At 40.6% G+C, this 27,615-nt stretch overlaps 2 protein-coding genes across 5 annotated transcripts in view; one reads left to right on the top strand and one right to left on the bottom strand.

The window, feature by feature from the left end:
* The first annotated feature begins 363 nt into the window (after positions 1–363).
* ccdc86 (coiled-coil domain containing 86) lies at positions 364–2,390 on the top strand. The gene is made up of 4 exons (XM_085459176.1): positions 364–1,578; positions 1,776–1,905; positions 2,006–2,080; positions 2,213–2,390. The coding sequence occupies exons 1-4, from the start codon at positions 1,049–1,051 to the stop codon at positions 2,360–2,362; spliced, it is 885 nt and encodes a 294-aa protein (XP_085315302.1). The 5' UTR covers positions 364–1,048; the 3' UTR covers positions 2,363–2,390.
* Positions 2,391–7,352: 4,962 nt separating this feature from the next.
* rnf24 (ring finger protein 24) overlaps positions 7,353–27,615 on the bottom strand; it is a 33,185-nt gene continuing 12,922 nt past the window's right edge. For all 4 annotated transcript variants that reach the window (XM_085459173.1, XM_085459172.1, XM_085459174.1 and 1 more), the window contains 5 exons: positions 27,276–27,425; positions 20,343–20,385; positions 19,752–19,793; positions 14,303–14,382; positions 7,353–11,037 (listed from right to left, as the gene is read on the bottom strand). In XM_085459173.1, coding sequence (XP_085315299.1) covers positions 10,896–11,037; positions 14,303–14,382; positions 19,752–19,793; positions 20,343–20,385; positions 27,276–27,418 — 450 coding nt within the window. In that variant the 5' untranslated portion in view covers positions 27,419–27,425 and the 3' untranslated portion in view covers positions 7,353–10,895. The remainder of the gene's footprint in view (positions 11,038–14,302; positions 14,383–19,751; positions 19,794–20,342; positions 20,386–27,275; positions 27,426–27,615) is intronic.

Genomic DNA, 27,615 nt, shown 5'->3' with positions numbered 1-27,615 from the left:
AGTTTTAATATCTGCTTCTAATAACTTCTGGTATTTATACCTGTCATAACTGCACTATGAAATATAAAAATACAACAAATCAAAAAAGGGGGTTGCAAGCTTTACTACTTGCATGGGTGTGATGTGATGAATCCAAACAAAGCCCTATTCCTTCTTTTTAAACTAAATTTGCTGCCCTTAAGGAAAAAAAAGTGTAAAATTGTTAGCTTATTTAACTTATTCAGTTGCATTTCTGAAAATTAAATCAGTAATAAGTTTGTAAATCGGGATCAGGTTGAGATCAGTGAAGCGCAAACTGATTCTGAGGGTTCAAATCTTTAAGGACCTCTACTGGTCTTTTTGGCCTCAACCCAAAAAGCTCAAAAAGGCCTCACAGCAGCTACTTACATTACTGAGGTTTACATGACATTTGATTTGAAATCCCCCTGTTTTAAATTTAGTAAAATATGAAACAAATTAAAGTTTACATATGAAGTCGGCCTATGAGGTTCTTCAGCCTTCATCAAATACTTTGACCACTTTCCTCTTGTTTGTATTTTAGCGTCATTTCAGGATCTTTCTCTCTGTGTTCTGTGGTTCACTTCCAGCAACCTCGCCTTAATAAGACATGCAACCAAAGACACTGACTTCTCAAATTTGATTGTGGCTGTAAAGAAAGAAGACACCCAAAATCCAAGTGTGTTTAATTAGTGTATATGTGAACTGTGACAAGCTAAATTCACTCACTATCTAACTCTAGAGGTATCTCTGAGACTGACTCACTGATGGAGCTAACTAAGCTACACATTGATGGTGTCACATTTATATGAGCATTATTACAAAGAGCAAACACCACAGTTTTCATGATAAAAGCTAAAGCCAAACAATGGCGCTCCTTAGAGGAAGTTCAAATTTGTAGTTTGCCCTCCAGAACTGGAGGTGGCGGTAATGTGAAGCCATGTTGTTTATCGTCGACACCGGAAATAACGCGACGTACACAACGCTGGGAGAGCTCACACGTGGAAACAGAAGTACGGTTTAGTAATGAGCTGTTACTTTATTTAAAAATATGCCAAAAAGAGGAAAACCCGTGTCAGAAGAGAAAGCCGCCGATGAGGCGGAACCGGGAGCGGAGCAGGTCCAGGAACCACCGGCGGAGGGCAGACGGACCCGCAGCGGCCGCACGTTCCGGACTCCAGCACCGGTGCTCGGCTCTGAAGCCCCGGTGAGGACTCCCAGCCGGAGGAGCAGGAGGTCAGTCCTCCAGGAGCTACCGGTAGAGGTGGAGGAAACAAATACAGAGGAGAAACCTGTGAGTCCGGCCGAGGACAGGTCCAGCATGCCAGCGGAACCAGAGCCCTGTCCCGGGGCAGAGCAGCCGACACCGGAACCAGCTGAGCCACAGACAGTGACTCCAGCGGCGGATACAGAAAACAAATCCACAGTTAACGGCAGCGGAGACGCTCCTCTGTCCAGACCTGTTCCAGCAGAGCCGGTCCCGAAGAAGCCTCACCTAGCTCCCAGTGAGAAGCCCCGCCCGGCCATTCCTCTGGGAAAACCGAAATCTGGAAGAGTGTGGAAGGACCGGAGCAAGGCGAGGTGAGGACGATTATTATTATTATTATTATTATTATTATAAAGTACTGTATGTGAATGAAAAGTACGTACATGGCAGTTAATGAGGATGGTGATGAGAGTTCTTGGTAATAAGGTTTCGTTTATAATGAGATGTCTTGTACAGATCGCCCTAAAGTTTGTTGGTAAAACTTTAGTGTGAACCTTTTTTGTCTTCTAAGGTTTTCAGCTTTAGTGAGAGACAAACAATTGTGCTCCTCTTGGGAAAAGAAGATGGAGGCCAAGCGGGAGAAGTCACTGGTGAAGCAGTATTCTTTGCAGCTTAAGGATGAGAAAGCTCGGCAGAAGGAGGTAAGGAGGCAGGCTGTGTGAGTGATGCAGGTCTGCTTGACCATTGTGTTGTCAACGCTTTGCACCTCACTTGTTTTTGTGTTTTTGCCTGTTTTAATAGGAAAAGAGGAAAAGAAGAGAAGAAAACTTAAAACGTCGAGAAGAGAACGAACGCAAAGCTGAGATTGTTCAAGTGGTATGTCGACTTGTCTCCAGCTAAAAGAAATACTGGCATATTCTTCAGTCCCTCGTGTGTCAATGCTTTCTCGGTTTATTGTAATATTCCAATCAGCTCATATTTGACTTTTATGTCTCATTTGTTTCTCAGATCCGGAATACGTCAAAGATCAAGAGGATGAAGAAGAAACATCTCAGAAAGATTGAGAAGCGAGACACGCTGGCTCTGCTGCAGAAGTCACAGAAGCAGAGCGGCAAACCCACAAAGAAACAGAAGAACTCTGACCAAGATTTAACTTAAAGTCCAGAAATAAATGTGATAAAATTTATCTGTTCTGGATTTTGACTCATTCTTGTCTTCCACTCATTTATTTATTAAAACTTCACTGAGGCTGAGGGGGAGCACTGGTGGCTGACAGTATTTTTATATCACTACAAACTCATTTCAGTGCAACTATAATAATGCTGGTTTTATATTTGTGAAACTGTGTTTGATGATTAATGGGCTGTGAACTGATGGTTTATTCAGAACTTCAGAAATGGGAGTCTGAGATCATTTATGAGCAGATTGTCCTCCAAAAGTACATTTTTGAACTATAAAAGCATCGCGTTCTTAAGATTTAAAGTCTTGCTAGTACTGAGTTTGACCCCCTTTTTGCCTTCAGAGCTGTTTTAATTCATGGCGTAGATTCAACAAGCTGCTTGAAACATTTCGTCAGAGATTTTGGTCCATATCACTGTCATGTCCTGTGGGACGCAGCCATCTGAAGATAGGTGCACTGTAGTTTGTTTTTTTTTTTTTAAAAGAGTCCAATTCAATCAAAAGATTTTTCTTTGTGTCTGGAGTTTTTGTTCTGGAGGAAGAAGATCTAACATGTTTTTCTCCAGACAGCCTAAGAAAAATAGAAGTTGTTTAAGTGCAGTTAAAAAATGATTATATGAATAAAGCAGAATCATCCTGCTGTAAGAGATGATGTCCACTGGATGAGTCTGTGGGACTTTTCTTCTAACCTTGGTCGTGACACGTTAACGTCACCAGTAAGTATGCATACACAAGACATGGCTTTAGCATGTTGAACACACGCCCTGCTTCTCTTCACCTGCGACCAACCCGATTCCTTTGTAATCTGTCAATAATCTCACAATCCTGGAGATGCACGCATGAACAAAGCAGTTTGTTAAACTTAGGTGACTGCTGTGAAAGGAATGGCCATCCTTCAAAGGTGTCTCTTTCATGTCATTCCTCATGTCTGCCATTCACAGTATAAAAGACGGGAAGAACTCACAGCTTGAGGCGAAGTTGCTCATCTGAGGTGCAAGAAGACTCGGCACTGAGACAAGTTCGCAACTGAGCTGAGAGAAATTAAAATACAGGAGTGTTGTAAGTAACACACTTTTAATAGGTTGTTCAGCTTTCTCTTTTAGACCGTTTGCTTGTTAGACAGTAATGTTTAAAGTCAAAATATTACAATTTTCCTTTTGGTTTTCAGGCATTACAGAGATCAAAAATGCTTCTGACCATTCTGATACAGATCCTGATCATCGGCGAGTAAAACACAGTTTCTCGTTTATTCTCTTTCTGTCTCATACGGATGTTTTACTCATCAATCAGCAGCATCAGCAAATGCCCAGACAAATTCCACTGTAAATTCAACCGCTCCCACCTTTGCCACTGCCACGACTGCAACAAACATGACAAGCACAATCAGCACCGCTACTGCGAACAACACTGCAACAACATCTAACAGCACTTCAAGCAACGCCGCGGTGGCCTCTCCCACTGGGATCATGTTCATGAGCAGTCTGGCTGTGTGCTACTTCACTGTCTCACTCTTTAAGCGCCTCCTTCCTGTTTAGCTTCTTCTTGTGTTGCCTTCATCTGATCTTTGTTATTCACAGAGAGGCATCGCACACAGTGTATCCTTAAATATCAAACAGTGTAATCATGACATGAAGCACTTCTGTTGACAGGTTTTAAGATCTAGGTGATGCAAAGTGGTCACGTTTTAATAAAAGTGATCAAACCGAAAGTTTGTTGTTCTTTTCTCTTCCTTACTTTAAATATATGTTGAAATGACCTTTTTGATCACTTTGACTCAGATGGAGTTATAACACTGTAATAAAAAATCTTATTATTTCCTGAAATAATTCTGAAAATCGATTTTTATGTAATTGACATAAAGTAAGGAAGTCTACCTTCGATTATCTGAATTCAAGAAGAAAATAAATCAGATCATGGAGTCTTTTGAAGCAGATTTTAAAAACAGGATAGACAGTGGAAGACCGATCAATAGTGTGATCCCAACAAAACCGGGACATGAGGTAAAGTGGGCCATCTTATCGCTTTAAAATTCAACAGAGAGTAATTGCAAACCATTTCAAACTGTTGCCAAAGCAACACTGGACGTTCAGCATTTAATTGATTTTGGTCTGAGGTGGCTGAGAGGACCAGGCCTAGTCCTCGATTTCACATGAGTGGGCTGATGTATCTATGCTAACTTGTCAGTTTTAGGGTTGATAATTAAAAAAGACAAACAAACATCTATCTATCAAGTAATACATCATAATCTATGTCAGGACAGCCCCTTGTTAAATAAAATACTGATATTATACTGATAAACTGCATTTTACGAAAAAGCATTTTTAGACACTGGACCAGTTTCCCATCATGGGTCAGATCAAATGAGTCGTCTATTGGAGTTTTCACAGATATTCTGATGGTTTCTCTTCTTAAAAACAATATAAAATATTTGCTAGCACTTTATAATAATGTCACACTATTAAGTATTAAATAAGGTATTAGCAAGTGCTTAGTTCATCTTTTACAGAGCATTACTCCTCCTTAGTGTGTCATTTATAAATATATAATCATAATGATGTATCTGTATTTATAAATGTCATCATAAATGATGAATGAAGCTCTTACTAGCACTTTACTAATATATTACTAGTGCTTAATAGCGTGACATCATTATAAAGTGCTAACTAATATTTATAGATTTTAAGTTTGTGGGTGCTAGTTTGTATGTCGTATGACACAAATTCAAACGCTCACTAAAATGTGCACACAAGACATGAGTTCACAGTCAGATAAAAGGGAGAGGCTGAAATAGGAATGCTGACATAAAAGTGATTGGTGTTGAAGTAAAGTAGCATTACACTAGCATTAGGATAACAATGTCCTCAAACTTGAGACCATTTTACAGGGTGACAAAAACAAGCCACACCAGTACTTTCTCAGCCTGTTCTCTCTGTCAGTTATTAACATGTGTATGAGCCACTGTTTACTGAAACAGACACAAAACAGACTGAGTGTGCTGTGCCCTGATGAAGGGTTTCTAACATGAGTTAAAACCAGCTGCTGTGTCGAAATGCCGTGTGGCCAGATGTTACTGAGTGCTCCCATTTGTTTAAGTAGAAACAACCTTATAGTAGCCACGACAACAGTGGATGAGTCCTGAGGACGAGAGGCTGGGGACAGGTTAATTGAATTTTGACATCATCCCTTGATGCAATAAATGCATATATTCTTACTGACAGGTAAAAATATTCAATTTAAAGCACAAAGTGAGACTGTTAGAGTGTCCCTGGCTGTAACAGTGGTTGGGAACATTTTCCACTGTATTTCAAATAAAAGGACACCTACGAAGGGTACTGTAAGTCCAAGTCTTATGCACTCAAACCACTTTTAAAAACCATGCAAATCAATATTGAAATTAATATTTTAGATAGACTGAAGGCCACTATATTAGGTAAACCTGTTCAGCTGCTCATAAACCCAAATATCTCATCAGCCAGTCATGTGGCAGTGACTCCGTGCATTTAGGCATATAGACATGGTCTAGGTGACCTGCTGATGTTCAATCTGAGCATGAGAATGAGGAAGAAAGGGGATTTAAGTGACCTTGAATGTGGCATAATGCTGGGGCCAGAGTATTTGTAGTCTGATTATTGTAGTAATCTGAGTATTTCAGAAACCAATGATGTGCTGGGATTTTCCTGCACAACCATCTCTAGGATTCACAGAGAAGATTCTCACAAGCAACAGTAACTCCAATAACTTAATTGGATATGCCTAGAAGCATCTCTGAATGCAAAACACGTTGATCCTTGAAGCAGATGGACATACCGGGTGCCACAACTAAGGACAGGAAACTGAAGCTACCATTCACACGGGCTCACCAAAATTGGGCAACAGAAAATTGGAAAAATGTTGTCTGGTCTGATGACTCTCGATAACTGCTGAAACATTTGGATGGCAGGGTTAGAATTTGGTGTAAACAACATAAAAGCATGGATCCAGCTTACCTTGTGTCAATGGTTCAGGCTGGTGTTGGTTTAGTGATGCGGGGGATATTTTCTTGGCACCAGCTGAGCATCATTTAAACACCACAGACTACCTGAGTATTGACCATGTCCATCCCTTTGTGGCCCGGTGTGTAGTACCCATGTGTGTGGAAGAAAAATGTTAGCAGCTACATCAAAAAAATGTATCAATTTTGTCTTGTTATTAAAATTGTCCTGCTTCCTTTCATATGCAGGAAGAATCCTACTGGGCATGCCCAGTGTCATGATTCTAGTTTATTTCTTTTTGGAGAAAATAAAAGTGTTACAGTTGCCTCTCGTCTGTCCTGCTCAACAACCAGGACCGCATCCATCTGCAATACCAGGAAGTATGCAGTCAGCAAAAAATTATTATATTGTAACTGAAAATGCAGTTTAAACATTTGAGTATTTAACCAGAAGGTGGCGCTGGTGCATCATATTTACTGGCAAACAGTCCCAACAAGGAGTAAATGATATCAGTGAAGAAAAAAAAACCCCAAAGACTTAAGCAGAGGTGGCCTTAATTTTCTGAAGCCATTGTCAGTCACCAGGATAACAGTGGAACATAATTTTTATTTATATGTATAATTTTGATTTAATTCAAATCAGGTTTATTTATATAGCATCAAATCACAATAACAGTCGCTTCAAGGTGGTTTAAACTGTGGGGTAAAAATCTCTAAAATATTCTGGAGAAAAATTTAGACAACTAAGCATGAGCAAGTTTGTGGATTTAACAGGAAGCCAATACAGAGAATTTCTAGTGTCACAGTATAGTTTTGGATCAACAGAAGGCTTTCAGGGAACTTTTAGAATACCCTGCTAATACTGAGTTACATCAGTCCAGCCAAGAGGTACTGAATGCATCTTGAGACAGGACATACAAACATTATTTTTCCTGAGTTGTCAATTTAGTAATACATTTTGACTACATCTGGAAGAGGAAAAGACAAAACACAACAAACATCCTTCCAAAACTTGGAAACTTTATTTACAGTTCAACTCAAGTCACATGCAACATTTTCTTGAAATGAATACCCATGAAATTAGCAAAAAACAAGAAAAAAAAAAGCATATTATTTTCTCCAAAATAACAATATACAAAAATAGAGCTTACAAATACTGACTGTCTCCAAAAATATTCTGGCTGCAGAATTCTTAGTTTTACAAACAAATGTCTGTGAAAGTCCACAAACGTAATCAGTGTTAACAAAAAAGAGGCAAGAGGGTGTGTTCAGGTACGCTGCTCAAGCTGGGAGGTGGGAGGATTTGTTTGGACATTTAAAATAAAAACGAGGGGAGGGGGGAGTATTGGTGGGTAAGGAGGTCACTACTGGAGCAGTGGTGAAATAAATAGCACACCATACAAACAAGAAGAAAGTTCACTTCAGGGCGTCAGTGATAGAGATTTCAAAATAAAATTAAATGGTCTGGTCGCTAAAATCAACCACGGAAATGTAACGCAACCCTCACCTGAAAGGAAAAGGTAACAACTTGACTCTTTTATGAATAAAACTGAGTCTGTCACATTCCCCCATCAAACGCCTTGCCCTAAAGGGACAATAATAAAAGTGGCTTGTGAGGCCGTCATTCAGAAGCTCTCCACTCACAATACGAGTAGATTCTCGGTGTAAAACTGTGCTCCTGACTGTCGTCTATTTATAGCCCGAGGTAACTCAGGAGCGGCGCTGACGTCAACGGTGATTTCAGCGGTGGGAAGTCGTTCATTACTATATTCATGACTGGCTCAGCTTCCAGCCTCTTCTGCTCACAGCCTCACAGAAACTCCCTCGCATCTCTTTGCTCGATCAATCTGATTCACCGTGGGTTGGCGCGCTCTCTTTTAGCGGGATCGGGACGGCACGCGGGAAGGAAAAAAAAAATCAGGTGGAAGGTGTTTTACAATCGAGCAACATTTAAGATAGAGCAGACTGCGGGGAAGTGTCAGCTGCCGTTCAGTTTACAGGAAGGAGCTTTTTCTTCTTTGTGCACCGTGTGTAAATACACTATTTACGTTACTAGCATCTACATACATCTAACAGTGGTGAAACAAAGTGGCAACTTGACTACGCAAAATAGCACATTTTCACATTAAATCTCTCCTTTTTCTCCTGAAACATACATTCAAAGACAAATCCACTAGCAGGAACAAAGCATTAAGACTTGTGTTATTACCAGCGTCTATCGGGGGACAATGGAAGAAAGATAAAGTGAAGATCTGGGATTAATAGAAGTGCAGAAAAACAGTCACAGCCTTTTTGTAACCGAAACCGAGAAGAGAGAAGGCAACAAATTCTGCCCGTCACACGCTGCAGGATTTGATGCTGCTTCATTTGTTCAACATAAAACTCTTTTGAAGTGGAGATGTTGTCTGATACACGCCCTGCTCACCTAGTGTCCTAATAAGTCTGTTTGGGATTGGCCAATACGTTTCAATCAGCCTTAACATTTTTATGTAGCACCGTGCTGCTTCCATGCAGGAGGAGTGACCGTCACACAAGACAGAAAAATAACCCTGTTTTTGTTCTTATTTAATGTCCACAGAGGTCAACACTGCGGTGTGTGTGGCCTGACATTCAGATCAAAGCAACAATGGAAGAAGCATCGTCCACGTATTGTGAACCTCAACCTTTGTGTAATAATTGAGAAAGAAAGCAGCCAGAAAACAGAACAATCAGTTAGCATGTTAGCCCTGACAGAAAGCTCACTTTTTGTAGTGGGGGCTCATTTTTTGTTGCTGTTGTTTGTGCTTCTAAAAAAGGTAACACACAGCTGTTACTGAATATCACACATCATTGATAAAATGACTATCTCTAATTCATCTCAGAGTGATGAAGCTTTTTTCTTTTAGCCCAACAAGATATTAACAGGAGACAAAAACAAAAACACAAAGGTCAGGGGTTCAGGGTTAATGTATGTGTGGCACGAAACAAAAGCACCCTGTACTATACAGAGAGAGGCGAGGGGCGAAAGCGCCAGAATACCACGGCCAAAAAGCTGAACCTGTGTGCGCGTGTGTGAATGAAACTGCTGCTTCATTACAACCTGCTGACTGCTACCTCTGTGGGTGGGGGCCAGAGGGGGGTTCGCGGCTCGAGCCCCTCCCAATGTATGTGTGGAAATGTTGCCTGAAAGCTATGCTGAGTCCACTAACTCGTTCTCTCTATGAAGCTGTACCGAGATATCACAATAAATATATATATATATATATATATCTATTTTAAAAAAGCATAAATACTAGAGCGGAAGCAAAAACAAATTCAGCGGTAAAAGCAGCGTGCTTAAACTCAGAAGTCATTCAGATTCAGATTCAGAGGGACGTGCGGTGATATTTCGAGTGACGCCGACTCGACCGTATGACACTTTGTTTCTGTGAAATGTTTGCGAAGACGAGTCTCTGCGGCACCCGCGCAGCTCGGCTTCAATGAAATAAAAACGCTGCGAAGCAAAGCGCAACATCTGTGTTAGTTGGGAAACGTCTGAGTGCTTGATTACTTCCGTTGGGTCTGTTTAACTGTTTAAAGATTAAGCATCAGTGCATACACACCAACACAATTTGAGGTTAAAACAGTGGGCACTGTGAAATGTTGATTTCCTGTGACTGATCCCAACTGTGAGTAATGCCTGGATTGTGGAGGGCTGACAGTATCCACACATGGCTGATGCTATAATTTGTTCACTGCATCATCTTTATGTGTTTGAATCCTTACAAAAAAGGAGAACTGTAACATTATGAATGAGTAATGATGTGGGAACAAATTCTTCATGTTTCATCTGAATTGTGTGCGTGTGGGTTGTGTGCGTGTAAAAACCTTTCACATTCAGTCAGACATAAAGTCGAGGATACTTTGACTTCGGTTTCTTGTGTGTGTGTGCAGCACAAACTAAACAAACTTTCCAAATTTTCCCTTTCTGATGTGTATGTACATTTTGTTTGTTAACAAAAAAAAAAATCCAAAATGACCTAACCCTGGTTTATTTGTACTGTACATGGAAATGAGCGTTAATGATAAAATATATTGACCTTGGGACTACGAGCCACATGCAAATTCAGGTTTGCCTTTCTCATAAAGTGCTTGTTAAATAAAAGAAAAACTATTGAGATTTTAGTGTACTGTAGTTCTTTTGTCTTTTCCTTCTTCCTCCTGGTCTTTCGCTGGTGTCCCCAGAAAAGTGCTTTGGTTGTGAAAAAGTTATCGACCGTCTCGGTCGAAAAGGAAAACTTCTTCGTTATCAGCTCTTCTTCATTGTCCGTGAAAATAAAAATACATGAAAACACATGACTCTCAGTTAGAGCAGATGTCAGGAAATCCTTTTGTGAACCGATGCAAAAAGATACGAGAGGTGGCGATGGCGGCAGATTCGCAGCTTTTGTGTAGATCTGAGCATTAGCTCCAGTTTCTCCAGTCTGTCCACGCACTCATACCAAAAGTGTACCTGTACAGGTAAGAGCATGAGTGTCGGGATGCGTGTGTTTGTAGTGTACTGTGAAGGAGGCCGTCAGTCTGCTACACCAAGTTCTCAATACCAGGCAAAGGCTGCTCTATCTGCACAGGAGGGTCTGTGCTGCCGGCCTGCTGGGCGAGCTGCAAGACGGGCATGTTGCACAGCGGGCACACTTTCCTCACCTCCAGCCACTTAATGAGGCACCTGAAGGAAAGAAAAAGCACAGCGCTTATAGTTAAAGGCAGGGATGAAAGAAGCGAGTGATTCAGAGGGTACAGGAAATATAGGATAGCAGCTTGTAAGCAGGAAAAAGCATCAAAATCAGAATCAGCTTTATTGATTATTATGGGTTCACATACACGGAGATGGGCTCCGGTTAGCTCTTAGCTCTCAATGTACGTAACGGAATTGATAACTGACAACAGCAATACGTATGGCATATTTATATTTACATGTGCAGTGGTGCCACAATGTTGTAATAAATTATGGAATAAACAAAATGTGGTATGTTTAAATCAATTTAGAGAATGTGCCATGACAGTTTTTCCACCAGTGGGCGCTAATAAATCGCATGATGTAGCCGTTAAAACATTCGCTTTACGGCAGCGGTCCCCAACCTTTTTTGCGCCACGGACTGGTTTATGCCCGACAATATTTTCACGGACAGGCCTTTAAGGTGTCACGGATAAATACAACAAAATAAAACTAGAACCGGTACCGAAAAAAAGAAGATTTATTCATAACACACATGAAAAGATCCAGGAAAACAGAGTTAACGATAAAAACGATAACAAAATAACGCTGAAAACCGATAAAAACCCTGAAAACCACACATTTCACACCTGAGCCTCAACTCTCGCGGCCCGGTACCGGTCCGAGGCCTGGGGGTTGGGGACCGCTGCTTTACGGGGGTTACACTTCTTTATTAAAACTACCCCATAGGGTACGTCATAACCACAGACCCCTTTGATGGAAACGAGATGGTAACGAAGTATGAAGAACTATGAAGAAATGCACTGACACTTTTGTAAACAAATAAAAACAAGACAAAATTTCTCTGGAGAGACGAGATCCAATCAGAATTAATCTCCTGCAGTAAGGTTAGACGCACACGTTTGATCAGCCCCCCCATTTTTTAAAACCTAAAACTAGACCAAAACTACAAGAATTTAGATGCCTAAATTATGACTAAAACTAAGTATGAATTAAAGACTTGCACATGAGTCTCAGGAGGGGTCACAAGTTAGTGATGTTTTACATGATAAATTACATCTGGAAGACCATCTGGTATAAAATCTATCCCAAATTTAAAAAAAACAAACAAACAAACAAAAAAAACCCACGCAGAGTGGAAAATAAAGGGGGCAAATAAATATAAACCTCATATACCAAAGACAACTTTTTTTTCTGGGTTTATCCTAAAATATTTGTGTCTGCATGTTCTCCACATGCTTGCGCGGCTTTCTATCCGGTTGTTCAGTCTGACGTCACTAGCAGTGTCTGGACCTAAACTCCGCTGCAGGTCCATATATCAAACGATCACTGTGGCATTACTGAGAGTTGAAAAACTGTCTAAAGTCTTTCATCTTTAATAAAATGATCAGCGTTCTGCTCTACCAGGTGTAACAATTGAGTTTAACATCCAGGCATCCATGAAAACGGAATTTATGACATTTAACGGAGTTAGAAGTTAGCAGGGAGTTAGCTCGCTAGCTTCTATCTAAATACAATATAGCATGTCCTGACTGCGGGGTTTTGGAAACAAATTAAAACGTACAGCTCTGTTATCACTTCCAGCATAAATGAAGACGGAAAACTAAACAGCAGTGACGTTTGTAGGGTTACTGAAGTTGGGCTAGCTGGTATATAATGATGTGCTAGCGACACAGCTATGTTAGCATAATATAAACAAGCTAACTTTTTTTCCACTCGATAAAAGTTAACGTGAGTGTTCTCAGTGGTCAGGAACAAATGTAATCGCATGGCAGGATGCTGTAAAAGGACCAAACTTCAGCCAGGAGAACAACTGAGATAATCCATCCACAATACGAGGTTAGTCATTCATATACTGCTGCATGGGCTGGGCTGTAGTTACATCCTAAGGTTTTAAAAACTGAGCTTAAATAAATGATTAGTGGTAATAAAAGCCGAGGGAGGTCAACAGTGATCACTGACTGTTTTAGGAGTTTTTTGAGATTAAATAGAAGAAAATACATAACATTAAACATGTTAACAACACAAAAGCCATATTAAACACAGGCTACTTTAGACCTGGAAGTAGGATTCGTCGCGTCATCACTGAACAACCGGATAGGAGTTTTATTTCCACCTGGCCTAATGGGGGCGCCCTTTTAAAAGCGTTCTTTGCCACAAGTTTCATCTCATAAGTAAATACGTGTTTTGTTTCTCAGTCTTTTGGTCATTACCCAGAGCTCATAATAATAATTAAGTGGTCAAATGTAGATCACCAGAGGTTTGGCTTTCTGTCTTCCAGTGGCTGTGTTCAAGAGGAAAATATGAAACATATATCAGCTCATTAACCAGCAAAAAAAACAACACATACATTTGCAAACCGTCGCACATCTATTCCTAGAGCCGCTCAGACCCAAGTGTAGCCAAAATCCTCATAAAGAGACAGCCAGGTGAGAGGAGATTTATTTCCAGCTCTCAGAGTGCAACACTTTAAGCCGTTAATAACCACAAACAACATCTACAACTGTATGTACACATCCACAAATCTTGATACAGATTTTGATTACATGCAAGGATCAAGACAAACATATCTCTAAATTCACAAATAATTCTGCACTTGCATGACTCACTAGCACTTCTTTTATTTTATTTCTTTTTCATTAACCAAACATTCACTGGAACCCTATTTTTCTTGTATAATTTGCCTCTCTTCTCATCATTTGTAAAAAGATCTACCCAGCAATACCCTCCTCAATAAACCTTTTCCTCTGCACAGCGGCATGCCTTTCCTTACCTTGCACTAGAGCAGAGCAGTGTGTATATATAGAGGTGAGAGGTCACTACTCTTGCAGCAACTGCAGAGAAAAACTAGGCCAAGGGAGGCATCGTGCTGTTATAATGAACTCAGTTGAAGTAGGAGGCCATGGAGGGAGGTGTGGGACAAACAGGCTGAAGCAATCCAACATGTCATCTGCAGTTCCCAATTCATAAACACTGGGCTTTAGTTTAGTGTCCCAAAAACATGCAACTCTGAGGCATTTGTTATTGTTGGCTTCCACACAAACGCAACAAGCTTGACAATAATTGTTCACCCTAAGTCTCTGAAATTGCAGAACATCTAGCGATTTGTATTTACTATACCTAAAAAGTGGGAAAATCAATGGAAATACACCATCCAGATAAAGAAATCTTTAATGACTTGTTTGTCCTTGACTGGATGTGTACAAACGTGTGTGTCTGTGTGTGCTTGTGCATGTCAATAAGACCGTGTACTTACTTCCTATGAAAGGCGTGTTTGCATGGACAAATCCCCAGCTCATCTTTCTGTTTGAACTCCTCCAAGCACACTGCACAAATCTGAAAGAGATCGGGGGAGTTAGGAGGTGCTTTCTGTATAAAGCCATGCATCATTTTAGCTTTGTGTTAGTGAAAAGAACAAACACACACACACAAAAAAAACCTTTTACCAACAACACCAAAAACTTAACAAAAACCCACCCCAGAACAGCCTGAAAAAAACCCCAAAACCACGGAAAAAAGTCCAACTGACCAACTATGCCTGTTGTATAACTCTGATGCAACACTCATGGGGACTTGTTCCGTTCGCGGCCAAGAGGCCACACATTACAGTAGTTTTGGTTTTCCCCTTTTCAACAGGAAAGCAATCAACACTGTAATGCAGATGGTGAGAGATTATCAGTTCATTTCTGGAGTCGTAAGTTAGAAAAGCTGAGAGATCTTCAGATCTGGTTTGAATGAAACAAGAAAGCATACTAAAGCCCACACTATGACTACAATTCAAGACTTTAAACTCGATTGTAAGACAGTAACCATTTCTGGGCAGTTCAGCTCAAGTTCCCTGAAAAAAAAGTCCTTGTCAGGGTCATTGAGAAATTCCCGATGAGCAGGATGTGGATGCCATTTTGGTTTAAACAAAAACACTTTCAACTAGCGTAACAGGTCACCTTATAGTTTTAGCTAACTGTTGTGGTTGTGTGGAATTCTTGGAAATTAGGAAGTGAAACATGTGGGGATGGAAAAAATAATATTCCACTGATCCGTTCACCCCTCCACCGCCTGCAAATTCTATTTTGGTGGCTTTAGATGAGCGTGATGATGAGCCCTTGGCCTTTAACTGGGTTAAGAATAGATCCTGGGTTCGTAATATTGTCAAAATCGATTGCAGTAATATTATGATAGCCTATTATGAGCAACACTGGCTCAATCATCCCCTTCCCCCTGACTTTGAGTAACTGCAGGCCTTTCATCAAAGAAACAATGCAGCCCTTTCATGTAGTCGCTGGAATTCAGCGCTCATCAAAATTCCCCTATGAGAGACCCAGCAGAGAACGTTATTTCTAAAACTCCTACATTGTAGGAGTTTTAGAAATAACGTTCTCTGCTGGACCTACAGCATCCATCCATCTATACATTTTCTTCCACCAATCCGATTCAAAGTTGCAGAGTTACTATAGCCTATCCCATCTGTCATAGGGTGGAAGGCAGGCAATTAGTTTTCCCCCATACAATACTGAGTTTAAATTAACTGGCAACTCAAGAAAGCATTGTTAAACCCAGATTTATCTTCATTACAACTGCTTGGGAAGGCTAGGAGAGCTTCCTAGCCTTCTTGGTAGTCTTGGTAATGTGGCCAGACTAATTTAAAAACGGTTGCCATTACTCCCCAACTGTTTTACATGGATTACGACTTTTCTGCACTTAGAGTAACAGGTTTTCTTCACTTCACCCATCTCTTTTTTGCTTCATTTCATACATATGGAAGGGAACAGACATAAGTATATTACTCCAGAAATAGAAAACTAGACTCTGAAATCACATTAGCTTCTGTCTATTTTCTCTCTTTTTTGTGTTTGATCAATGTAGCTGACTGACACGCACGCTCATTTTAAATTTGTGCAGAAGTGCAAGCATTGAGCGATGCCTGTGCATGACCGTCGGTGACGCAGGTCTTATTATGATGGAGATGCTGACGCGAATCTATGGTGGGGCAAATTATACAGTTCACAAACACCCAAGAACCACACGGCACACTAAGCGCTATTTGACGTGCTACTTATTTCAGGCATGCTGGCTACATTTGATCAATTCAGATGCAGATGGATTTCTCTTCCAGTAAGAAGAGTGCTCTCTCAATTTAATGTTGCTTGAAACAAATTAAAATGAGAAGTATCCTGCAAGAGTCATCGTTCCCAACCGTTCCTATAACTTGCAGCAAATCTTACTACCTATCCATGCCATCAATGGCCAGCTGGGATGATTTCACAGTGGAGGTAAAGTCTAGGGAAGTATTGTGAACTCTGAAATAGATAAACTGTTGGTCTATGAAGCCAATTTTCATGCAGCCTTTACAGTAGAAGCTTTTAATGAGGGGCTCACTGGCTATTCAAACTCGACGACATTTTCTCTCTAACTTCTATTTTACAAGTGCTGAATGGATGACTGTGGATGAAAAGAACAGTATGGGGGGCTTTAGCTTCCACTCCTGAGGAGTTTTGGACACACAACACTTCTCTGTTAAGATGTCTGCTTTGGTCTCTTGATTGGTGAATAGATCAGTGTTCTTGTTTTTCTCAGTGCCTTTTTCTGTGGCGTCACCCTCACGGCTTAGATGTGACACTGTCGGCCAACTTTTGACAGAACCTATTTTTTCACTGTTAAGTGGATTAATCCTGCAAGCTTCCAAAAACTGTACAAAAAAACCCCAAAAGACACTCTACCCTCTTGTTGATTTTATTGAAGCAAGAACAGTACATGAATGCCAAGCAATGCTCTGCACGTACAAATTTACCAGACAAAGAGCGTTCTTCATTCAACTCAGCCAAGCAACAGAAAGAGATCAAATTAACAGGTAGAGAAAAAGACCATCCGAGGATCAGCGTAATGCTTAAAACGAAATTGTGAGAAAGAGCAGACGTGTGAAGGACTCCGATCTCCTCATCTCTAGTGATGAGAACATGTTGCCTAGCACGCTGGGACCACAAACTGTAATTACCACCCACAGTCTTACCACTTTCTACTGTGTAAAGAGGTACTAAGAGGAACATTAATACCAAGAGTTTCACAGTTTCCCCATCTGCAGACGTTTACTTTCATTTCAATCTCTGCATGTACACTTTTTAAAATTAAAAGTTTAGAGGAAGCTGAAGTTTATGATGATGCACTTACATTAAAATCGGGTTACTAACCTTTAGCCATCATTTTTTAACAGGAACACACAACATGTAACATACAGTTAAAAAAGATTTTTTTTAAAAAGCTCCACCAATGTGTAAAAGAAACAAAACACTCGCCAAAACCCATCAGTGACAAACAAAATGACGCTATAATGTATTAGATGTATTCTTTGAATTTAATGCAGCAAACATCTCTAAAAGAAAAGAAAAAAAAAGCAAAATAAACTCCTCACAAAGCAAAACGAACCCTTACAATGCCAAATATTTGCTACATGAGTTTATGATACCTCCATATTATCAATCTAATTCTATTTTTTTAAAGATACAATGTAAACAATAATAATGATAATAATGGATACTTTATTGATCCCCATGGGGAAATTACTTGTTTTTCTCTGCATTTGACCCATTCACTCAGTGAAGCAGTGGGCAGCCCACTAAGCAGGCGCCCGGGGAGCAGTGTGTAGGGACGGTACCTTGCTCAGGGGTACCTCAGGGTAGCCGTTAAGTGGATTCGAACCGCCGACCTTCCGATCATGGGGCGACCACTTTACCTACTGAGCTATCCCTGCCCCCTTAACTTGCCCAAATTCCAAATAACACAAATTAATTAATTTCGTATTTGTCAGAAACTTCAATAAACACTCTAGTTTCAAATAATTTTACTTTTCTGGGCTTTTACACGGTTAAAACAACTGAATGTTTACAATAGGCAGTTGCTGCCACTTGCTAACTGTATTCTTGCATACATATTCCCAGGCTATTCATCCAGCTCAACATCAATAACTCTCAACATATGACCAACAACCATATCAAACTGATAAAGCAAATTACACAGCACTAGATAAGATGAATGAAAGATAAAGATATGAAATCATTACCTCTGCCCTACATAGATAGGAAAATGCAACCACAGCAAATAGACACAGTGTTATGTATTGCACTGCTGGAACATGACAGGCATATTTCATGCAGGTCTCAAAGCGTGACTTTTAGTTTTTTTTTAATCAAAGTCATTCAGCACTGATGTGTTTGTGCAGCTTTTCCTATTTTAAAAACGTCCCAAAAACAACACGATACACTTGGGAGTTGGGGGGAGGGTTTCCAAGCATCTGGTATATTTTTAGATGTGTGCACTTGTTTATAACTACAAATACACACACACAAAAAAAAAAAAGTCTGAGAAGACACAGAAGCATGAACTTCATGTGATGCTATTACGACAGCCACTCTTTACATAAAACCGACATAACATGTAAGACTGGGATCAAAGCCATGCTAAAAACAGCACCAGCTTAGGATGGTGCTGTTCAAGTTACAGACTTATATAAACACTCAGTGGGTTCCATATTACACTGCTATGCTATATATATAAAAGACCAAATCCACGTAGCTTAGGCTGTGCTCATTTCCACCGGGTAATCCTGTGAGCCTGGAACTGGGTCAGCCTTGTGTGCATATATATTATTGTCCTTAAACACAGCTTGGTTACTCTGTCACGCGCTTCATTCACACGACACTTTGTGATGCTTTCTCCCTCGATTCCTAATAACATAAATAAAACCCCGAAGCCTGATGGGACAGCAGGAAATTCCAGCACGGCTGATGAGAAAATATGGCCATGTCTGTGCCAAAGCACACACGAAGATGCTATTTGTTGACATTTCATTTTCGCTGCTCTGTTAAAAGGCTGTCCGCAAGAAGCGATGCAGCTTTACTTCTGCGTTTGTAATTTTCCAACCACACTGAGCTGACACCGAGCATTACGTAATAATAACAGGGAGGACGTTAATGCCTTAACTACACCTTTTCACATGACAATGAGTGAAGACACATGTTGAATGTTGGATGACAAACAGTGCGTATCAGTCATCACTGTTGTCAAACCAAATCTTAACAAACCCTGTTCAAACACGGTGAACGTCTGTTCGCGATGTTTATTGCATAACATCTTTGCGGACGTCGCACTCGTTTTACATTGTGGGCCACATAGGGATCACTTTGATGTTAATCCCAGAGATATCTTAATATAAAAAAGACATGCAATTCCAACAGCATGTGTCAGTTTCTCTACACGATAAAAAAATTAATGTTTGAAATTACAGATAAAGTTTTAGTTAAAAGACTAAAATCTCTGCCCTCCTTCACTTGTTCCAAAGCCATCCAGTTGGCCAGATTGGAGTCTTTGCCAGGCCAATTCTAGCCCCTGGATCTTATGTTTGATACCTCTGCTCTAAACTTTTTTTGTAACATTAAATTGTTGCTTCACAGGCCCAGAGCTCTGGACTTTGTTTTAAATTAAATGACGACCCAGGACATCTCCTATGCAAGTACAAAACTAAGAGGATGAGATTTAAAAACCTGAATAAAAACACACGGTGGGGCTACAGCTAAGACGTTTGTGACTGACAGGTTTAAAATTGACAGAGAAAAGTGTCTGCTGCTGATACTGCGTGACAAACTGTTGCAGTAGACGCAGCAAGCCTTGACAGTGATGCCTGATATTAGCCAACGAAACAGAAAAGCACTTACCTCATGCAAATTTAGCTCTTTGACTTTTTCCTTCTGAATGACCTAAAGGTGCAACAACAGAAGAAGAACCATTAGTTAGATTAACACTGTATGAGAATAATTATAACCAGTTCCTGAACAGAAACATCACAATATTATACACTAAAATGTGTGATTAACAATCAGAGAGACACAACGCACAAAACATGTGTTTATATTCTGTGATGCCATGTTTGGATGCTTTTTGCATGCTGGTAATACGCAGTATTACATAATGTAAGTTTGTTAACACCTTCCATCTCTCGTTCTTTCTTTACACGCTATTATCTGCTCACATCTTTCACATAACCGTGACTTTTCCGGAAGTGCTGGACGTGCACGCGTGCTTACAAAAAACACAAACCCTTTAAAATTCTTGCTGCTGCCTAAGGAGTCAGCAATGGGAATTTTAAATGATGGCCAATGCACAGCTGATATAAACTAGACACTGCAATGATACTTCATTTCTGCGGTGCATTTAGCTACAGATGATTTCCTATCTCTGAAGTGTGTGTGTGTGTGTGTGTGTGTGTGTGTGTGTGTGTGTGTGTGTGTGTGCGCGCTTTTTCTTACTTGTTTGTAAGCATATAGCTCTTTGTGCGCCTGGTGCCGTAACCTGGGGAGAAGTAAAGACAAAACACCTTTTTGATTAATAATTGGCCTCCTTCACTTGACTCTATAACACAGAAACAATCCACATGTCCTGAAAATTTTTTTTCCTAGAGTCAGTCTACTCTAGTTTATCAGCAGGGGTGCTTTAATTAAAATGATAAACACTGTCATAACTTGGTGTACATAACTAGTTCAGAAATTATTTCGCTAAGAGACAGAGCAGTGCGCAACCATGAGATATGTTTGGGTTGTGCATTTTTCTCGTGAGTGCACGAGTCCTGCTTCTGGCAAGCTTCACCCCCTCACACAGGGTAAGTAAAATATTTCTAAAGCAACATGTTTTTAAATCTTTTTGACTAGCAATGCAGAAGCTGAGAGCAGGGAAGAGAGCCTGGAGAGCTGGAGGTATGCAATGGAGAGGAGAAAGAGTAAAGGCAGCAGAAGCGAGACAGAATACACGTGTGTGAATGAGAGGGCAAGTGCAGGAAAGGAGACCATGCAAGGATGAAAGGCAGTGAAGGTCGATGAGTTTAAATACATGGGGTCAACCATCCAAAGAAACAGACAATGGATAAGAGAGGTGAAGAAGAGAGTGCAGACACGGAGATGTAGTGAGACCTACTATGATGTATGATTTAGAGACGGTGGCACGGACAAAAAGACAGGAGGCTAAGCTGAAGATGCTAAGTTTTTCACTGGGAATGACCAGCAGGGATTAGAAACGGGTACATCAGAGTTTGGACACAAAGTTGAAGCAGCAAAGCCAAGATGGTTTGTTGCAAAGGAGGGCTAATGGATATATTCATAAAAGGGTGTTGAAGATGGAGCTGCCAGGCAGGAGGAAAAGAGGAAGATCACAGAAGTTCATGGATGAGCAACAGAGGACATGCAGAGGGTTGATGGAGGCAGACGAGTCGCTGTGGCGACCCCTAAAGGGAGCAGCCGAAAGGAAAGAAAGAAGACGATGAAGGAGAACGCAGTAGTAAGCAAATTACATATTAACAGATACTCTTGGTTTCCTGTCAAAACAAGCACTGAACCTAAGGTAAAATATCAACTCACATCACCAAAAACACAGCGGATCATACATTAAAAGCATTACTGCAGGTTCCTGAGGCACTCTATAAAAGCACAACAAGAGTACCGGTCGATACAACCCGAGTTTAAGCTACAAAAAACATTCAGACAACAGGAAGAACACTGGATAAGAGGTTCTAGGTACTGAGAGGCAGAATAGCATATGCAAAAACAAACAAACAAATAAATAAATGAAATAAAAAATTAGGGAAGGAAAAAAAGAGCAAAAGAGATAGGAAAAATTCATAGGTTTGTAAGATTTACCTCCATTACAAGTAACCTTAACCTCTCGCAGCAGAGTGAGAGGGATCTGTAAAACAAGCAGCACAGTCTAGGAGAGAAACTGACATTTTGAAAGAGGTCAGCAGGTAAAGGTGCAGAGACTCCCAGGGGTAGGGGACAAGATCATGGGAGGGTGGGTCATAGGTGACTGATGGGGGGGAGGGAGGGGGGGGTGCTCATTAACCCACAAGTACAATGTAAAAGTGGGCAAAAGTGGGAGAATACTTAATATGAGAACCAGGTGCCAAATAGGATAGAATTACGCTGCAGTCAGTGCCACCTACATAAAAACATGTATCATCTGCCCTGTGGTATCATGAGCACGTAATGAATATTATAAACTGCAGTGATGACTAACAGATTCAAATATACTTGCCGCATTTGTTCAGTGCTCCTTTTCCACGTTACAGAAACACCCAATACTTAAGACTCTTTGAATGTTTGTGCAAACTGAACTGCATATTTTGCACCTGTGTGTGTATGGATTAGAGACTCGCTGAGAGATGTGGTTGCGTTTCTCTGTGAGAGTCTGCCTTCTGTCAAAATGTATCTGCGAGTATATGTCTGCTGGAATCTTGCGAGTGAACTCTAACGTGTTACTTCATCTCTCCTTTCTCGCCCCTGCCGGTGATGCTTTACTGCACAGAAACCTTAAGATTCCCCCTTCATGGTGGTGTGAGCCGTGTCCACAGAGCTCCACAAAGTATTTCCCAAATATGGAGCAATCGTGTCATTTTTTTTTAATTATCGGACACCATGAGAAAATTTATACATATACTCATAACTGATTCACCCTTTGGGAGACTGCATCTTTAGAAGTCTTTTTATGGAGCCAAAATCGCTCATTTGCATTTAGAGAGTGAACCTGGCAATGTCAGCTTTTAGTACTGAATCATGGGACTGCATCAAAGTCATTAAGTGTCTCTTTACAGTTAGATGAGGAATTGTAAGGACACAAGAGGAGTTAATCTACTTACCATTTGCCCTGCAAGACAGGACATGACAAGACGGCGAGGGGAGAAATTTTTGAGCAACTGCTGCTTCTCACTGTTTTAGATAAAAAACGCTGGGCATTATTTGTGTTCAGTCTGCTGCTGCTAGGATAAAACCCGTGTTGCAACAGCAGCCGGGACAATTTGATTAGGCCAGTCAGCTTACAAAAGGAGCTAGCAAGGGAATGAAATCATGTCCACACTAATACGTTTTCATTTTAAAAAGCAAAACTTTCTGGATGTTTATAGCTAGTGTCCACATGGCCCTGACTCCTACAGCAAAGTTCTGAAAATGCTGCTGGACACATCTTAGCTTGTGCTTTTTTATTATTCAAACTAGGAGCGCCGCAGATCAAACACAGTTTAATGTCAAGTCCAGCTAATTAGGATCTTTTAGCTAACGGCCCTGCTAGGTCATTCCTAGAATAGCTTAGTGTGTGGGATAGGGCTGTTCGATATAACGATATATATCGGATGACGATATAAAAACGTCTATCGTTTCATTTTACGCTATCGTTTGTTTCGTGGTGTCGCAAAATAAACTGTTTATGGCAATATTTTTTTATCGTTTTGATGGTCACTGTAGTGGCTATATTAATTTCTTAAAGTTCTCTCTTTTTCTTATATTTTATATAACCAGTGTTGGGGAGTAACGGAATAAATGTACCGCCATTACGTATTTAAAATACAGAATATGAGTAACTGTATTCCGTTACAGTTACCGTTTAAAAAGGTGGTATTTAGAATACAGTTACTTTGTTGAAATAAATGGATTACACGGCGGTATTTTCCTGTTTCATATTGTGGCGGGTCAGGACTGTTTGGGTTTTGTTTGACAGCTACGTTCTGTTGTTCCAGGCGGCAGCGTTACGGTTGCCATGGTGACGCAGTCTCTCTGCAACTGTGTGTTTCCTGGGTGAGAGAGCGCTTTTTTGTTGTTGTTGTTGTTGTTGTGCTAAGCTAATAGGCCTAATGAATGTAGCCTTATGGCAGTGTAGTCCGTGCTGCAGGGAGAATGGACTGCCATACCAGTTATGTGTCTGTGAGCGCGAGGAGGGAGAAAAATGTGAGTGGAAAAGTACGAGCTGTCACCGAGCAGAAACAATAATAACCACTTCAGCCAAGAAGAGTGCCTGACGAGCCCAGTTGTAAGTTAACTATTAAGACTCGACTGTACACCGTGTTCGTGTTTTCCTCCGAAACAATAAGTTCCGTTGGAGCAGCCTTTCAACGCCTCTCTCTGTCTCTATTTTTCAGCTACGAGCCCGACACGGAACCAACGTATTAGTCAGAGGTCCCTTTACTACGGTTCGGAGCCACGGACCTTCAGTAATAGTAATAAATCACACAGCAACAGTACATTCATGCAGTTGTAAAAAGCATGATAATATATCCAAAGTAATCCTAAGTATGCAGAATACGTTACTCTCATTGAGTAACGTAACGGAATACATTACAAAATACATTTTGGGGCATGTATTCTGTAATCTGTAGTGGAATACATTTTAAAAGTAACCTTCCCAACACTGTATATAACCACACTACGGACGGACAAGCGCCTGTTTTTATGCGTTGTCGTTAGCAACAACGACGGTAAAACCATCGCGTGTCCGCTTGTTTATGTTCCACATAAACCTTTCACAATAAAGCTCAAGATCCTGTTGAGACTTTTCAAAATAAACTGAATCACGTGAAAGAGCAGATTATTTACGGATGAGAAGTAAAAAAGAGCCAGCAGGTGCTAAAAAAATAAACCTTAGACTCAAACGTTAGAACAGGCAACCCGCAACACGCCGTGTAATAAATACAAAGAAAACGGCGGCCGGTACAACTTATGTCTAAAAATGTATCGTTTCATGCATCGGTTAAAACACTCGACTCCGGGTAAAGGACGCGCAAGTCGAGCTGCCCGAGATTCACAGAATTTACAGAAAATGTTACATTTTTGTGATTTATATCGTTATCTGGACGATAAAATTCTTATATATCGGGATATGAGATTTTGGTCATATCGCACAGCCCTTGCTGGGGATGTTTTGTTCTTCTGTTAAATGAACATTACGCTGTCTCTTCACATTACAGACAAGCGGGACTTGCCATGCTCCAACATTACTGCTATCTTTCTATTAACTAGCTACAGCCGCTAACTCAATGATAACTTAACGGAAAAGACATGTGGCTGTGTGGTAACATTTAACTGTGTGCACTGGCCTGGTTAATATGTACGTTAACAGTTGGATACTTGTCAGTGTCTCAGCTGCTTTGCCAAGTCTGTTGCGTTGCTGTGGCTGCGTGTCCGTGAAGATCGCACCATTAGGATGATTGCAAACGAGTATCTAAATTTTGGTACTAAATGCTATAGTAAGAATTGGCCTCATCTGGACAGCCAGACACGCATTTGGAAGCAGTTAGTATTTGCTGTCCTCTACCTCATGACCTTCTTTAGAGAACAAAAAGACATCAGCCCTGGCTAACTGGACACTTCAACATGGATTATGAATCACAACACGTTCACGCCACTTCTGTCAACACAAACAGTTATGCGATGTACGCTTTTAACCATTTCAGTAAGTCCAGAGATGGTTTTCGTAACGTTACTAAACAGATGAGTGTTCATCTGTTTAGGGATGGTTTTTTGTCAAAAGCAGCGTATCAAAATGAAAACGTATTAGTGTAGATGTAGCTGGTAAGTAGCAATCTCTGAATTTTCCTTTAAAGGAAATAATTACACTAAAGATGCTGTGCTTACAAAGGGGCTTAAAAAAAAGATTAGTTACAAGCAACATGTTTAAACACCAGTGGAAGTTTAATGCATATCCTAAAGGTTTAGGTTAGGTTAAGTGGCAATAAAGCAGCAAATAAATAAATGAATAAAAAAAGTTATTACTAGTTTCTTTGACATGTAGTGCCATGATCATCATAATGTATCAAAAAACCACTTTGGATATCAGCCATTTTTAAATATTTTTTAAGATATCAAATTGTTATATATGTATATCAGAGAAACTTTCTCCAAACTGTGCTGTTGAAACATTTTTCCCCACTTGTGAGAAAACTATTAGCAAATGCTTATTAACACACATTTCTCAAAAAAAAGGAAGAAAACAAGAGCTTTTTTCTTTCCCCACAAAATCTCAGCCTAAAGCGGCAGTGACAAGTGCCATACAGTATGTTGTTAAAGGCTACAAGGTCATGTTATGTAACCAGCTCGCACGTATGCACAAGCATTTCCATGTTTCTGAATTACTAGTTATAAAGAACTCATTAACATTAAGCCATTTTCAGTACTCAACATCTCCTCACATTATGCAAAAATATGGACAGAGCTAAAGTGAAACAGTACAAGGGGAATTCTGAATGAATGTGAGGCAAACAGACCTAGAGAAAGAGCTATCGTGCCGTTGCATAATGACTGTCACGGTCCTGGGTCTCCTGACCCAGCGTTTTTAGTTCTTTGTGATTTTCGTATTATTGTACTTGTGTGATTTATTCTATGGCTTCTAGTTTTGATCCCTTGCCCTTCATGTCTCCCTGTGTGCCCCTCTATGTATTTATGAGCCCTCGTCCCCTTTCGTGTTTATTCCGTGTCTCCCCTGCCTGTTATGTTGGTGTTCTACTCGTGCTCTCTCTCCTCCTGTCTGAACCTCTGTGCTCCCTGTTTCACCTCTCCCGTCAGTGTTCAGTTCACCCCGCCCTGTCTCGTTATGGCTATCAGTGTCACCTGTGTTCCCCGTGTGTTCCCACTCCCCTCGTTAACCCTCTGTGTATTTCTGTCTGCGTCTCCCTCTGTTCAGCGTGACGTCGTCCCTCATGTTGTGTGGATCTCCCTGTGTCTCTCCGCGTATGTTAGTTTACTTTTCCCAGTTTAGTTTTGTATTTCCTATGTTCGGCCATTCCAGCATTAAAGCTGTGATTTTGAGTTTCATCTCCGTGTCTGTGAGTTTTGCGTTTGGGTCCTCCTCCTGCCTGCCACACAGCCGCGCCTTGACAATGACAGTTTTCAAGTGTCAGATGAGCACTGGCGCTGATGGTTTGGTGGTCAAGTGGTACGCTGTGTTCTAAATCACCATCGTCTTCGAAAACAAGCTTCACACAACCTCTTCTGGACAGAGCTGTGTGAATTACAAATGTGCGCGCAAATTCCAAGCCTGCTGGGGCTGATTTACAGGAATGGGAGAGTAATGATTGGAATTTGCTTCCTAATTTGCACATGTAAATGAATTTGTATAGGCAAATCTGGGAGCCTTCTCAGGTTAACTGATTTACAAATACCAACACAAAAATCAATAAATAATGAATGTATTAAAAAAAATACAACAATGTGTGTTAAATGATTAATAAATGTTTGTATCTTCCATCCTAGCTTTTCAGAGACCACATGCGGTACTAGCACCAGATTAATCTTATGCACACACTAATGTTGCCTGTATGACACTTTATGCCACAAACCCGCATGGCAAAGCAACCATTTCTCTCTCACACACAGACACATAAAAATTCCAATCCTCCGCTGATCCCAAGCTAAAGTCTGCATGACTCTTACCTTATTAAGTAGCAGCAGAAGAGGAGGCTGAGGATGAAGACAAAGATGGCTGTCCCAAACACCACAATGTAGATGTTAAGGGGAAGGTTCTGGAACCCTATATTTGGCATCCTGAAACTGTAGTGTGGGAAATCGGAGCTCATGGATAGCCTGGATGGAAAGACACAAATGGACATAAGTACTTCCAGACACCAACACAGTCCACAGAAAGAAAACCCCTTTGTACCAGTAAGAAAACTAAATGACTCTAAGGAGCTGGAGCTGAGGGCATGTCATCATTTTAGAAGTGCTGCTTAACTGTAATACCATATATCTACAAGTGTTACAATTAGTTAACCTT

Source organism: Copadichromis virginalis, linkage group LG6, assembly GCF_057382275.1.
Source record: "Copadichromis virginalis isolate Kocher_CV1m ecotype Utaka linkage group LG6, C_Virginalis_male_GT1.1, whole genome shotgun sequence".
NCBI lineage: Eukaryota > Metazoa > Chordata > Actinopteri > Cichliformes > Cichlidae > Copadichromis > Copadichromis virginalis.
The sequence above is the reverse complement of the archived record's forward strand: the minus strand, read 5'-3'. Positions and strand labels throughout refer to the sequence as shown.